Source organism: Lithobates pipiens, unplaced genomic scaffold, assembly GCF_037356315.1.
Source record: "Lithobates pipiens isolate NorthernLeopardFrog02 unplaced genomic scaffold, aLitPip1_a1.2 Scaffold_10, whole genome shotgun sequence".
NCBI lineage: Eukaryota > Metazoa > Chordata > Amphibia > Anura > Ranidae > Lithobates > Lithobates pipiens.
The window spans coordinates 79,576,214-79,590,530 of NW_027507686.1; the positions used below are offsets into that span (position 1 = coordinate 79,576,214).

At 42.0% G+C, this 14,317-nt stretch overlaps 1 protein-coding gene across 1 annotated transcript in view; it reads right to left on the reverse strand.

The window, feature by feature from the left end:
- Window positions 1–3,724: 3,724 nt before the first annotated feature.
- The window catches only part of OVOL1 (ovo like transcriptional repressor 1), a 65,320-nt gene continuing 54,727 nt past the window's right edge, over window positions 3,725–14,317 (reverse strand). The window contains exon 4 of the mRNA XM_077456117.1: window positions 3,725–4,922. Coding sequence (XP_077312243.1) covers window positions 4,627–4,922 — 296 coding nt within the window. The 3' untranslated portion in view covers window positions 3,725–4,626. The remainder of the gene's footprint in view (window positions 4,923–14,317) is intronic.

Genomic DNA, 14,317 nt, shown 5'->3' on the forward strand with positions numbered 1-14,317 from the left:
CATCATTTTCTTCACACAAATAGAACTCTTTTTGGTGGTATTTAATCACTGCTAGGTTTTTTATTTTTTTACTAAAAATAAATAATTAAAACCGAAAATTTTTGAAAAAAAAGGATCACTAATGGGCACTGATTGCTGGCACTTCTGGCACTATATTGTAATCGGGGCACTGATGATCAGTGCCCTGATCAAAAGTGTATATGCCCCCCCTGTGAGGACATGCCGCTGATCGGCTCTCCTCGCCACACACTCTGTCAGTGTGAGGCGAGGAGCGCCGATTACCGGCACCTCTGTGTTTACATGTGACCAGCACATGGTTAAAGAGCCGCAGCCTCGGTTCTTTGCAGAGATTGGGGTCGCAATGTATCCTAGCAACGCAATGCGGCCGTGATCTCCGCGCTGCGCAACCCCACCAGCAGGTGTGCAAGAGTGGCTGTTCTGGGACATCATAAAACGTCATCCCAGAACGAGAGGTGCACTGCCCCTCCGTCATTTGACAATGGGCAGGTGGCAAGTGGTTAATAGGGTTCGCATGTTCGCACAAATCTTTTGCCTGTTCGCATGTTGTTCCGGTGCAAACAACCAGGGGGGGGGTTGGGCGGTTGCTCGGCTCATCCATACTCACACATTACAAGTTTCCCATTTCATGTGATCTCTGCTGCCCCCAGCAAAATTACCATGTACGTTAACCCAACTGAATAGAAATGTTAAATAGCTGAACCAATATGACATTCTCTTGCTTCTGCTACAAATTGTTCTTTACAGAAATCTCAAGAACCCAGCTGCATTTTTTGGAGCACTGAGGTCCTTCTCTCAGTGCTCCAAACAAATGCATCTGGAAATCCTCTTCACCCTCGACAATCAAACAGTGGATGAAACGGGTTGAAGATATTAGACTAATGGAGAGTCCCACTAGCTCACTGAAAAACACACAGGCAAGTTCAAAAGACTGCCTACTAACTGAACATGTACAATCCACTACAATTTTCACTTCTGAACCTACCTGTACACTCCCCCCAAACCATGTTTGCATCCAACATGGTCATATTGCACATGCGATAATCAGGGTTTCCTTACTCACCTGGTGCACCTTCCTTTCCCCTTCTCTTTCCCTTTGCTTCTCACATTTTAGCCCTTACCAGATTCCGTTGCTACATATCTTTTATCTCGCCTTGAGTCACACATTCTGCAGGAAGTTGTGAGGCACATAATGATTTTGGGGGCCCTAGAACTTGTGTCATTTGGCATGTATCCCTTCAACTATTTTGTGTCTTAGCTTGCTCTTTGCCTCAACCTTCCAAACAAATGTTTATCTATAACCTTCCTTTGTAAACGTTAAACGGCTGTTGTTGATGCTGGATGTGTCAAATATTTCTTGGCCTTAAGTATTGTGCTTCTCTTTCCAGGTATGCATTTTTGCCGATTTGACCATCTTAGCAGAGATACTTGCAGCTTCCTGTGAATTGAATTGAAATCACAAACACAGTTATCTTCCAACAATCATTTCCCTTGCCATCCATGTAATAGAAATGAAGAGAGAAAATGTTTGTAGTCCAAATCTGGAGGGAAGCCTAGGTTGACAGCTATTACTTCCTAAGCAGATGCAGTAGAGTAAAGGTCCGTACACACGATCAGAAAATCATAAGAAAAATACCCCTTTCAAAGCAACTGTACGATAATCTGATCTTAAAGCGGAGGTCCACCATAAAATGGACCTCCGCTCATCGGAATCCCCCCCCCCTCCGGCGCCACAATCGGCACCTTTCAGGGGGGAGGGGGGTGCAGTTACCGGGATAATCCAGGTAACTGCACCCACTTCCGGGCTAGCTCTCTGCGGAAAGGGGCGTACGTTACGCCCCTTTCCGCAAGCGCCCGCCCCCTTCAGCAAGTGCCCCGCTGCCTGCTGGGAAACACACAGCTCCCAGAGGCAGCGGGGACCGTCCGGATTGCGCCGCGCGGCTCGCGCATGCGCAGTAGGGAACCGGGAAATGAAGCCGAAAGGCTCCATTTCCTGATTCCCATACCCAAGATGGCGGCGGCAGGACCCGACAGACGAGCGAGCGATCGGCTTCGGGTGCCGACATCGCGGGCGCGCTGGACAGGTAAGTGTCACTATTTAAAAGTCAGCAGCTGCAGTATTTGTAGCTGCTGGCTTTTAAAAAAAAAAAAAAAAACGCGGAGTCCCGGTGGACTCCCGCTTTAAGTACACAGCTTTCAAGAGCCGATCATGGCAATTACAAAATTATCTGATAGGACAAGCACGAAAAAAATTTGTTGTACAATACCAGATCATACCATTTTCGTTTAGTTGGTACAGTTGTCATTCAAAAATACAACACATTACATTGCTTCCGAATTTTTATTCTGTCGTACCAGAATTTTCATAACTTTAGCAATCTCTTCATTCTCATATGAGACTAGCATGCGAATAAAAAACAAAACAACAGATGATAATTTGTCTGATAATCTCATTGTTTGATAAAGCAATAGTGTAGTCTTCTTAGGGCAGGCAGTGGTATTCGTGGGATTAAATACAAAAATAATCAGTGCGCATCCAAACAAATCCCAAATAGTACATAAATGTGTGAAAAATTGTCTGGAAAATTAATATAGCAAAAATCACAAATAACACATTATGAAACATTAAGTCCATTGAACGAATAATTGTAATACAGATTCCAGCCTCCCACCGAAGTGAACATTTCTTGAAAAAAATAGATGGGAACACCCTGTGCCCTCCACCACAAATATACAAGAGATATAACAGAGATCAATAACGCATAACAAATGATTTCAGGTATTCAGAGATAGTCCACATCGGACCACCAACCATTGTAACTCAGATTGCTACTACAGAGTAGTAGGTAAATGATGTGGCGCTTACTCAATAAAGATCAATATATAGTGAATCAACTTCCAAAGTGCTAATGCAATAATATGCATTCCAATGCATATTATTGCACCATAAGTGCAAATAACATTCAATAGATGATGTAAATCCAAAAAGAAACAAAAAAAAAACACAAAAACGTTCATAAAGTGCTTGTGTAGAAAAAAAACTCAGTGCAAAAAAATAGTTCATAAAGTGATGTAATTTCACCATCCGTAGTGCAAAAAATTCAGGTCTGTAAAGTGATAAACTGTCACCATCCGTGACAGTGGTGTGCCCCAGCCTCTCACCTCAAGTAAAGACCCCTACAGGTCTAGTCGTGCTTCTATTATAGATGTCTTATGTATCCAAAGTAGCAAACTCTTTATTCCTTGGAGCGTCCAGCCAGATCAGATCACATTTTTCAATGTGGGAAAGAAAACTCCACTGGACTTGTTATTCTCCTTAATATCCTCTACTCCTCTGCTGCCACGTCCATCAATGTCTCCTCTCTACTTCCTACAGAGGAGTGGAGGATATTAAGGAGAATAACATGTCCAGTGGAATTTTCTTTCCCACATTGATATTTGTCTGATCTGGCTGGACGCTCCAAGGAAAACGAGTTTGCTACTTTGGATATCTAAGACATCTATAATAGAAGCGTGACTTTACTTGAGGTGAGAGGCTGAGGCACACCACTGTCGTGGATGTGAAAGTCTATCACTTTAAAGAACTCATTTTTTTTGCACTACGGATGACAAAATTACATCACTTTACAAACTATTTTTTTGCGAGTTTTTGAGTTTTTTCTGCACAAGCACTTCATGAATGTTTTTGTGATTTTTTTTTTTGTTTCTTTTTGAATTTGTACATCTATTGCATGCTATTTGCACGTATTTAGCATTGGATTACATATTATTTCATTAGCACTTTGGAAGTTTATTCACTATATATTGAGTAAGCGCCACATCATTTACTTACCTATTTATTGTCACTGTGTGGGAACATTTATTCATGTTGGCAGCCACTCATTGATCCATACTCATTTGGTTTGCGCATTAGTATACCCTCACTTTATACTACAGAGTAGTATCACTGTCAGTGGTCATAAAATTATGGCTGATCGGTGTTTAATTGATACCCCTCTATGATACTTGCAGGAGTTCTCCTTTATGGAATATGAGGACAAGCAGGCCCCTCACACAGATGTATTTCATTTGTTTATTTTTATGTATTCAGATGAGTGGTCAGTGCAGCTCTACACATACTTTTTACACTAAAAGCTATTTTTATTTTTATTTGTAGGATTATCGAATGAAAATGTGTTTGTGTGGGGGGCTCTGAGATTTTGGGTTTAAATAAGATTTAATTAGATAACAAACAGATGTAAAAAAACAAGCATTTAATAGGAAAGTCCCATCAAGTGACTTTAGAGTAAATACTGCAGTGATGATAAAAAATAAGTGCTCAGTAGTAATACACTTTCCCTGTAACATAGTTATGTTTTTTTTAATGACTTCAGGGCTTTCTTGTCTAATCTCATGTCATTAAGAGAGAATTGGTTGGGTTTTTTCTCATTCAGACACAAGATAGGCAATGGTTATTTTTTTTTTTTTATAACTGGTAATCTACCATAGACATGTACCGTAATTTTCCCTCTTGTAATGTTCTTGGTTATTATAATGTCCATGACCTACCAGTTTAATTGAAATGATACCAAAGCTCGGTTATGTCTATGTGGACCAAAATTGCTGCTTTCAAATAAAATGACTACTTTGTAGCAAGGGGCTAACATCGTCGTGTAGAGTGACGGACATTTTTTTGGAGGCACGCTGGATTAGGGTACTGTTGGGGTGCTCATTTTGGATGTGATGGAGGTGCGATTCCTGGCTGTCTGCTGTATATCCACAGTCCTCACAAACATAGAGTTTGTTCCTACGTTCCTTATAGGCATAATTCTGTTGCACTCCATGTATTTTTTTCAAGTGTGACTCCAGTGAGCATCGCTGAGTGAAAGCTTTGTCGCACAAGTGGCATTTGTATGGCCGGACACCTACAGAAAATAAAATGGGTAGTAAGGATTTTGATTTGTATAAACACTGTGCTTTAGATAATTAACCTGCAAGTTAAAGCGGTAGTAAACTGTTACAGAATAAAAAAAAAAAAAAAAAACCTGCATCGCATACTAGCACATTATGATATACTTACCTTAGAATGAAGGCCTTCAAACGGCGCGCTGTCACAATAACATCACTCATGCGCACAGGAACCCTCGACATGAAGGTATGGCACGGTATGCCGCAATTCACAGTGCATGCGTTAGTGACATCAGGGTGGTGGACGTTTAGGAAATATTAATTTTACCTACAAGTAAGCCTTATTATAGGCTTACCTGTAGGTAAATATCCCAAAGAGGGCTTTACTACGGCTTTAAGAGTATAAACATCTATAGTACTGTACTGGCAAAAATTCATATCCTATCCTGCATACTATAATGTGTAAGTTACACTTTCACTTTGTGTATAGTGCAAGATTGTGCTTCTGTGTACCTCATTATGTCTAAAGTCTGACTCAGGCTGGGTTCACACTGCCGTGCGGAGCGGCTCCAGGCAGGGATCCGGTGTGTCCATGTTCACCGTTTCAGATCCAATTTTGGTCAGAATTTTTGGCTGAATTTGTACCTGAAACGGACCAGAAGATGCACAGGACTCCTGTGCAATTCACCCCGCAGCCGTCAGGGAGCTGTGTGAGCGGGCCCCATAGAGAGCCCGTCACAGTCTCCTGACATGCGCATTGGATGCGGGGAAAACCCTCATCCAATTTGTAATAGTGTGAACCCAGCCTTAAGCATCTGTGTATCAATTCTTTCACTGTTCTTTCTATAGCTCCATACCCTACACCCTGTTCTTGTTAAGCCCCATACACACTATGAGATTTTCTGCTGATATTTGTCTTCAGATTTACCAAAACCATGTAGTGTAAGGGCCTGCCTGATTGCATACAAATTGAAACTCTTAAAGCGGTTGTATAGTCCTTTTTACAACTTTTACCTACAGGAAAGCCTATAATAAGGCTTACCTGTAGGTAAAAAAAATATCTCCTAAACCTGTACGGTTTAGGAGATATTCCCCTCGCAATGCACCGCTGACTGCAGTGGCGCATGCGCACAGGGGATTCTCGGCTGAAAGTCCGGCAGACACCGGACCCTGCCGAGAAGAAGTGCGCGGGAGTGACGATATCGCGGCTCCGTCGCTGTGAGTGGCTACTACTTTAGACACGCGGAGGGAACATGTCAGCTCACTCGGCGTGCATCGGGTGAAATGTCGGGGCCTCGTTATAAGGTAAGTATTTCATAATGAGCTAGTATGCTGTGCATACTAGCTCATTATGCCTTGTCCCTTGCAGGTATGAAAAAAAAAACTCAGCGGCTTTACTACCGCTTTAAGGTTTGAGCTCATATTATATGGTTTTGGTAACTCTGAAGACAAAAATCAGTAGAAAACCTGATAGTGTGTATGGGTGCTTAAGTGTTCTACTGCTTGTGGAACTAGGTTTGTGACAGGTCTGCCTAATCCAGAGGCTGTATCTAAATCACTCATATTATATAATCAGTGGCTGTGTATGACTGTATCTGAATGTTTTACATACATCAGTCAGCATTCAGAATCTCCAACCAATTGTCACATTGACTGATACATGTGTTGGTAAAACTGTACATATCATTGCAACCACTTTGTGTATCTAAGAATGATACTTTGTTTTTTTCAGAATAATTTAATTTAGCAGCAAAGGTAATGGATATCTCATGTTTTTTTATCAAAGGAAAACTGTCTCAAAATAGTAAAAACAAATAATATTCTAAACAGTTTAGCTGTATATTTCTTGTCTTACTATGAATAACCTTTTTAAAAAAAACTGTAAAATCGAATCCCGATGTTTGCGGCAGTGCCATATGTGTGTATATTATCTGTTGTGTGTCCTGGGAGAGCAAGATTGGAGGTCAAAAATGGAATAGAAACATGGAGGGGCAAAAAATACGTGGTCCTTTGATAGTTACATGACTGTTTTAGTCTCTTGAATTAACAGCTAAACCCAGTGACACCATAGGATGGGATTGGCAAAAAGTAAGTACCCTCTTTTTCCAAAGGGAAAAGCTGTGCACAAATCAGTTTATCCTAAATATAATTAAGTTAGTTCTTTTACAGATTTTCTGTATATATACTTCAATCGGTCTAGACTACAGACTAGAGATCTGCATGACTTACATTTTTTTTTTTTTTTGTTTCGTATGCGATAAGTTAATCATTTTGTGGTAACTCAAGTGGTCAGAATAGCACCAGTTGCACAGCTCCTGATGTACACAGGACAATGTCTTTTGGCTCACTGACTTATGAAGGTTTTGGCGCCCTGTAACTGTGTGTGCAGCCTTGTGCTGCCATCTGTTGGCATGTTACAGAACGAATCTCTAAACTTTTTGATACCACCTCGTATTTTACTTTTATACCTTGCTTGTGATTAGTTCGTTACTATTGTAATTCAGAAATTCAGATACATCCAAATCTCAGAATAACAAAAAACCTTTCTGGATTTCGCTTTGTAATGTAACGAACATGTCTATATCAGACTAATGTAATCCCCTACACATTGTATTGTGTAATAGCCAGCCTAGAGCCTGGTACACACTACAAGTTTTTTTCATACAACCCAGTGGGTTAAATGAAAAAAACTGTCAGCTCCAGTCGGTGACACTTTACTAATAATTCGTCATTAGTGCAGCGATCTCCTACGATGAGCTGTTGTACTCTGACAGGGGGATGCACCCCACCAGAACACTGCGATCAGCACTCTCTGTGATTGACTGAGAGTGTAAATTGGGAATCGGCCTGCTGCTGGTTTTCCAGCATGCACGTCCCACAGAAGTTCGGCCGGCTTCTGTCGGAGAGAGACCGATATACACACAGGCCGAATGTTGGCTTTTTTTTGTACCGGCTGATGTCCGGCATGCCAACATTTGGTCCATGTGTACCCGGCTTAACAGTGAACATTCTGACAGAAGGGGAAAGATAAAGGATGACTTTTGCAATGGGGTTCTTCTCCTTTATACTTATAGGTGGATAGAGGAGATAGAGGATTTTATTTTTGTTAGCATTTGGCTTTAAATCATCAGGAGGGTACAGGCAGTACTCATGTAAGGGGCCTGAGCGTCCCTAGGGGTCCGACTAGCCAGGGCCCACTCCCCCTACAGCAGCACATGAAATTAATATTTTACCAGTTCCGCCGCTAACCTGCGTGGCGCCTGTCTGCTACAGAGAAGTGGAAATAAGCCTTCATCTACTTTCACTTTCACCAGCACCGCACCACCCCACCAGCAGTTGCTAAGAGGAAGAAAGCATTATGTAATTTAACAAGCCTGAGCCACCGCTGTCTCACCCACAGCAGGTGATCATGGCCAGCGCTAGCTCCTCTTCCATTCCCTGCATAACCAAAGAATTTCTGCACAAACTGTCAGAAACTGTCTCAGGAAAGCTCATCTGCATGCTCGTCGTCCTCATCGGGGTCTCGGCCTGACTGCAGTTCATCGTCGTAACCGACTTCAGTGGGCAAATGCTAACATTCGATGGAGCCTGGCATTTTGGAGAGGTGTTCTCTTCATGGATGAATCATGGTTTTAACTGTACAGGGCAGATGGCCGACAGTGTGTATGATGTTGTGTGGGTAAGCGGTTTGCTGATGTCAACGTTCTAGATTAAGTGGCCCATGGTGGCGGTGGGGTTATGGTATGGGCAGGCATATGCTATGGCAAAGAACACAGGTGCATTTTTTGATGGCATTTTGAATGCACAGAGATACCGTGATGAGATCCTAAGGCTCATTGTTGTGCCATTCATCCACGACCATCACCTCATGTTGCAGCATGATAATGCACGACCCCATGTTGTAAGGATCTGTACACAATTCCTGAAAGCTGAAAATATCCCAGTTCTTGCATGGCCAGCATACTCACTGGGCATGTCACCCATTGAGCATGTTTGGGATGCTCTGGATCAACATATATGACAGCATGTTCCAGTTCCTGCCAATATCCAGCAACTTCGCACAGCCATTGAGGAGAACTGGACCAACCTTCCACAGGCCACAATCAAGCAGTCAAGCTTGTGTACTTTGCCATGTGCACGCAAATACAAATGCAAATTGGGTCAGATGCGTGCTTGTAAAAAAAAAACACAACTGCATCACATTTTTATGATCTGCCATACATGCCAGAGTGAGAGTAATAATTCTAGGGCCACCATTTACTGTCAACATTCAGCTGCTAAGCTTTAAGGGCTTTTAAAGCTTACTGTATAGACAATTTGCGGTACCATGGTTTTCCCATTTGCAACTAATTTTGAGACTTGCAACTAATTTTGAGACTTGATATATTTAGTATCTATTTACTCAATACAATTTAATCTTTTGTATTTTGCAAATGGATAAATGCTAAATGGATATTATATTGTCTTTGTGTGCACGAAAATCAATGTGAGTGTATTTTCTACTGAAAATATATAGATTTGATAAATAGCATAATTTTTGTGCGCCATAAAAATTGGCAACTATAACCATTTTATTCAACAGCTTCAAAGGTAATCTGGTATATATCCCTGGTGGTTGGAAACTCTTACGAAAGGTAACTAGCTAGCCTAGGTCAGCATACTGCGTTGGGAGCAAAACTGGTTAAATGTATATTACATACGCTACACAGTAATAAAAATTGTAGTCATAGTATAAAAGAAAACCCTGAAAAACATCACACAACACAATACACAATATGTCAGATATGACCGGGCATATGTGGTTCCTGGAAGTACATATTGTGTATTGTGCTACAATGCTACTTTAAAATGATTACAGTCTTCCGGCACCTATATAGAGCTACAGTATATACAACAGTAGTCACTGGATGATTTAGGCTGATAAAGCCTTTATTTTATTAGTAGATTTTAAAATCTACAAATAACATTATATTTTTTATACAAATTTGTCTGTTTCTCCCATGCTGAAGCCTATAAAGTCTGACGTTTAGGTTGGTTCTAGCATTGCCCGGCCCTTTACCTCTTTTTCTCTTTTAACCACTTAAGGACCGCCGTATTGCCATTGTACGTCATTACAATGGCACAGGCAGGCACAAGCACGTACATGTACGTGCCTGCCTTCCAGCGGGTGGGAGGTCCGATCGGACCCCCTCCCGCTGGATACGGCGGTCCGGTTCGCTGCAGGAGTGATCTGTGATGAGGGGATGGCCGTTGGTTTCTGGCCATCCCCTCTCGATCGCTCCTGGCCAATGACAAGCTTCCTCCCACTGTGTATTGTATACACAGGAAGGAGGAAGTGATGTCATTCTCCTCGGGGCGGTCTCTTTGACCGGACTACGAGGAGAAGACAAAAAGTAAGTGTGCACCAACACTACACTGACATGTAGGTACACACAGGCACACAAACCCCCCCCCCATCGCCCCCCGCCCAGTCACAGTGTCACTGATTGCATTGATCATTTATTTACTGATCACTGCATTCAGTGTCAGTTGTAAAAGTAAAAACTGTCAGGGCAGTTAGTGTTAGGTCCAGGGTAGCCCCCTATCACCCCCCAATAAAGATTTAACCCCCTGATTGCCCCTAGAGTTAACCCTTTCACCCCCTTTTGCCAGTGTCACTAAGCGATCTTTTTTCTGATCGCTGCATTAGTGTCGCTAGGTAGCTAGTTATTTTTTTTAGGTTCACCGTCAGGTTTTTATAGTGCTAGGTACCCCGATATACTACCCAATAATGGTTTTAACCCCCTGATTGCCCCTAGAGTTAACCCTTTCACCCCCTTTTGCCAGTGTCACTAAGCAATCATTTTTCTGATCGCTGCATTAGTGTCGCTAGGTAGCTAGTTATTTTTTTAGGTTCACCGCCAGGTTTTTATAGCGCTAGGTACCCCGATATACTACCCAATAATGGTTTTAACCCCCTCATTGCCCCTAGTTAACCCTTTCACCCCCTTTTGCCAGTGTCACTAAGCGATCATTTTTCTGATCGCTGCATTAGTGTCGCTAGGTAGCTAGTTATTTTTTTAGGTTCACCGCCAGGTTTTTATAGCGCTAGGTACCCCGATATACTACCCAATAATGGTTTTAACCCCCCTGATTGGCCCTAGTTAACCCTTTCACCCCCTTTTGCCAGTGTCACTAAGCGATCATTTTTCTGATCGCTGCATTAGTGTCGCTAGGTAGCTAGTTATTTTTTTAGGTTCACCGCCAGGTTTTTATAGTGCTAGGTACCCCGATATACTACCCAATAATGGTTTTAACCCCCTGATTGCCCCTAGTTAACCCTTTCACCAGCGATCACAGTATAAGTGTCACTGGTGACGCTGATTAGCCAGTTGGTTATTTAGGTTCAGGTTTTTATATAACGCCAGGGACCCCCATATACTACCTAATAAAAATTTGAACCCCCTGATTGCCCCTAGTTAACCCTTTCACCAGTGATCACCGTATAAGTGTTACGGTGACTCTGGTTAGTTTGCTTTTTATAGCATCAGGGCACCCACCATTTATTACCCAATAAAGGTTTAACCCCCTGATTACCCGGCGGGTGATATCAATTAGGTTTTAGGGTCAGGGTCTGCGTCTCCCCAGGCAGCGCTAGGTTAGTGCCAGTACCGCTAACACCCACACGCAAAGCATAAACCTCCCGTAGTGGTATAGAATCTGAACAGATCAATATCTGATCTGATCAGATCTATACTAGCGTCCCCAGCAGTTTAGGGTTCCAAAAAAACGCATTGTTAGCGGGATCAGCCCAGATACCTGCTGGCACCTGCGTTTTGCCCCTCCGCCCAGCCCACCCAAGTGCAGCATCGATTGATCACTGTCACTTACAAAACACTAAACACATAACTGCAATGATCGCAGAGTCAGGCCTGATCCCTGCGATCGCTAAGTTTTTTTGGTAGCATTTTATATTTAAATCCGGAAGGCAGTGCTTGGGTTTTCGGGGTCCCATACATGGCTAGGCTCCCAAAAAGTCCGACACATGTGGTATCCCCGTACTTGGGAGAAGCAGCAGAATTTATTTTGGGGTGTAATTTGACTTATGCCCATAGCATGTGTGAGCAATATATCATTTAGTGACAACTTTGTGCAAAAAAATATATTTTTTTTAAATTCCTGCAACTTGTGGCAAAATATAAAATATTTAATGGACTCAACATGCCTCTCTGTAAATAGCTTGGGGTGTCTACTTTCCAAAATGGGGTCATTTGGGGGGGTTTTGTGCTATTTTGGCATTTTATGGCCTTCGAAACTGTGATAGGTAGTGAGGAGTGAAATCAAAAATTTGCACCCTTAGAAATCCTAAAGGCAGTGATTGGTTTTCGGGGTGCCGTACGCGGCTAGACTCCCAAAAAGTCCCACATATGTGGTATCCCCGTACTCAGGAGAAGCAGCAGAATATATTTTGGGGTGCAATTCCACATATAACTATGGCATGTGTGAGCAATATATCATTTAGTGACAACTTTTTGTAAACTTTTTTTTTTTTGTGTGTCATTATTCAATCACTTGGGACAAAAAAAAAATATTCAATGGGCTCAATATGCCTCTCCACAACTTCCTTGGGGTGTCTACTTTCCAAAATGGGGTCATTTGGGGGGGGTTTGTACTGCCCTGCCATTTTAGCACCTCAAGAAATTAGATAGGCAGTCGTAAATTAAAAGCTGTGTAAATTCCAGAAAATGTACTCTAGTTTGTAGACGCTATAACTTTTGCGCAAACCAATATATATATATGCTTATTGACATTTTTTTTACTAAAGACATGTGGCTGAATAAATTTTGCCCTAAATGTATGACTAAAATTGAGTTTATTTGATTTTTCTTATAACAAAATGTAGAAATATAATTTTTTCTCGAAATTTTCGGTCTTTTTCCATTTATATCGCAAAAAATAAAAATCGCAGAGGCAATCAAATACCATCAAAAGAAAGCTCTATTTGTGGGAAGAAAAGGACGCAAATTTTGTTTGGGTGCAATATTGCATGACCGCGCAATTACCAGTTAAAGCAGCGCAGTGCGAAATTGTAAAAAGACCTCTGGTCCTTAAGGTGTTTATTGGTCCGGGGCTGAAGTGGTTAATATAAAAACATTAAAAACCAAAATTGTTGCCCTTACAAGTATACAAGTGTAATGCTGACATCAAATAGATACTGCTGTTACTCAGTCTTGCTGCTCATGGCATCCGGAACAAGAATAATCCCAACTTGAAACAGGGTACTCTGTACACTCAGAATGTAAAGTTCTTACATAAGCCCCAGTTTCCTGCTTGTGTGATCTCTGTCAGCTATGTCAGCATTCCCCAACCACCATCAACATTGTGATGTGCAACATTGTTAGGGATGCATTTCAGGGAAATTATTTATCATCCTGGCAACGCAGCAAGCTTCTAAGAATTCATGTTCAAACAAATTTATATTTCTAAAAGCATCCTGTTGCTCAATATAATATGACAGTTCTTAGTAGCAGCTTTGTAACCACCAAAGCATAATGATAAATGACAGGTAAACATAATTTATTATATAAATGTCTAAATATATACTATATATATTATATATATATATATATATATATATATATATACTGTACAAGAGGGTGGACAACACCAGCAGGTAGTAAAGATAATTATTCTATGCAAGTAACCAGGTGGTTTCTGTGACAGTGCTAGACCCTGTCACACATGTAAATAGAGGTATAGAGCACACAGGGTTCTCACAAATGCAGAGTGCGGAGCTCCAGGAGATCTGTTCAGAGAGGACAAAACTGGTCTTTCGGTTTTCTCTGTGTTTATTATTCCCGGATTGGGTTCTGGAGTTCTGAGACTTCAAAGAGTTTTGGGTGTGACGAAGCCTCTGATCTTATTTCCAGGAGACCAGAAGGGTGTGTATGCAGATGTACACACCCCTTACAATCATAGACCTGGGCATAATTCAGGGCTTCATCAAGGGGACAGGTATGCTCCACCTAGGATAGGATACAGGAGGACCCTTGCCCAAGTCAGGGAGTGGGCCCTGGGCAGCAGGGAGCTGCATGTGATCTGTAGAGGGTACATGAGAGAGGTGCATAGATTGCATGTGAGCACAGTAAGTACTGCGACCCGGTCTGAGGGACCAAAAGTTTTAGGTTGAGGCCTAAGCAGCGTTGCTGCAAGAGAGCCTGGAGGGTAATTATTGTTTATTATATTGTTTGAACTGAGGCCGCGTACACACGGGCGGATTGTCTGCCCAACTAAGTTCGTCAGACAATCCGACAGACAGTCCGTCCAACATTTGAATGAACGGACTTGACCACACACGATGAACAGACAGTCCGCTGAAAACTTGCGCGATGACGTGTACAGCACGTACGACGGGACTAGAAAAACGACGTCC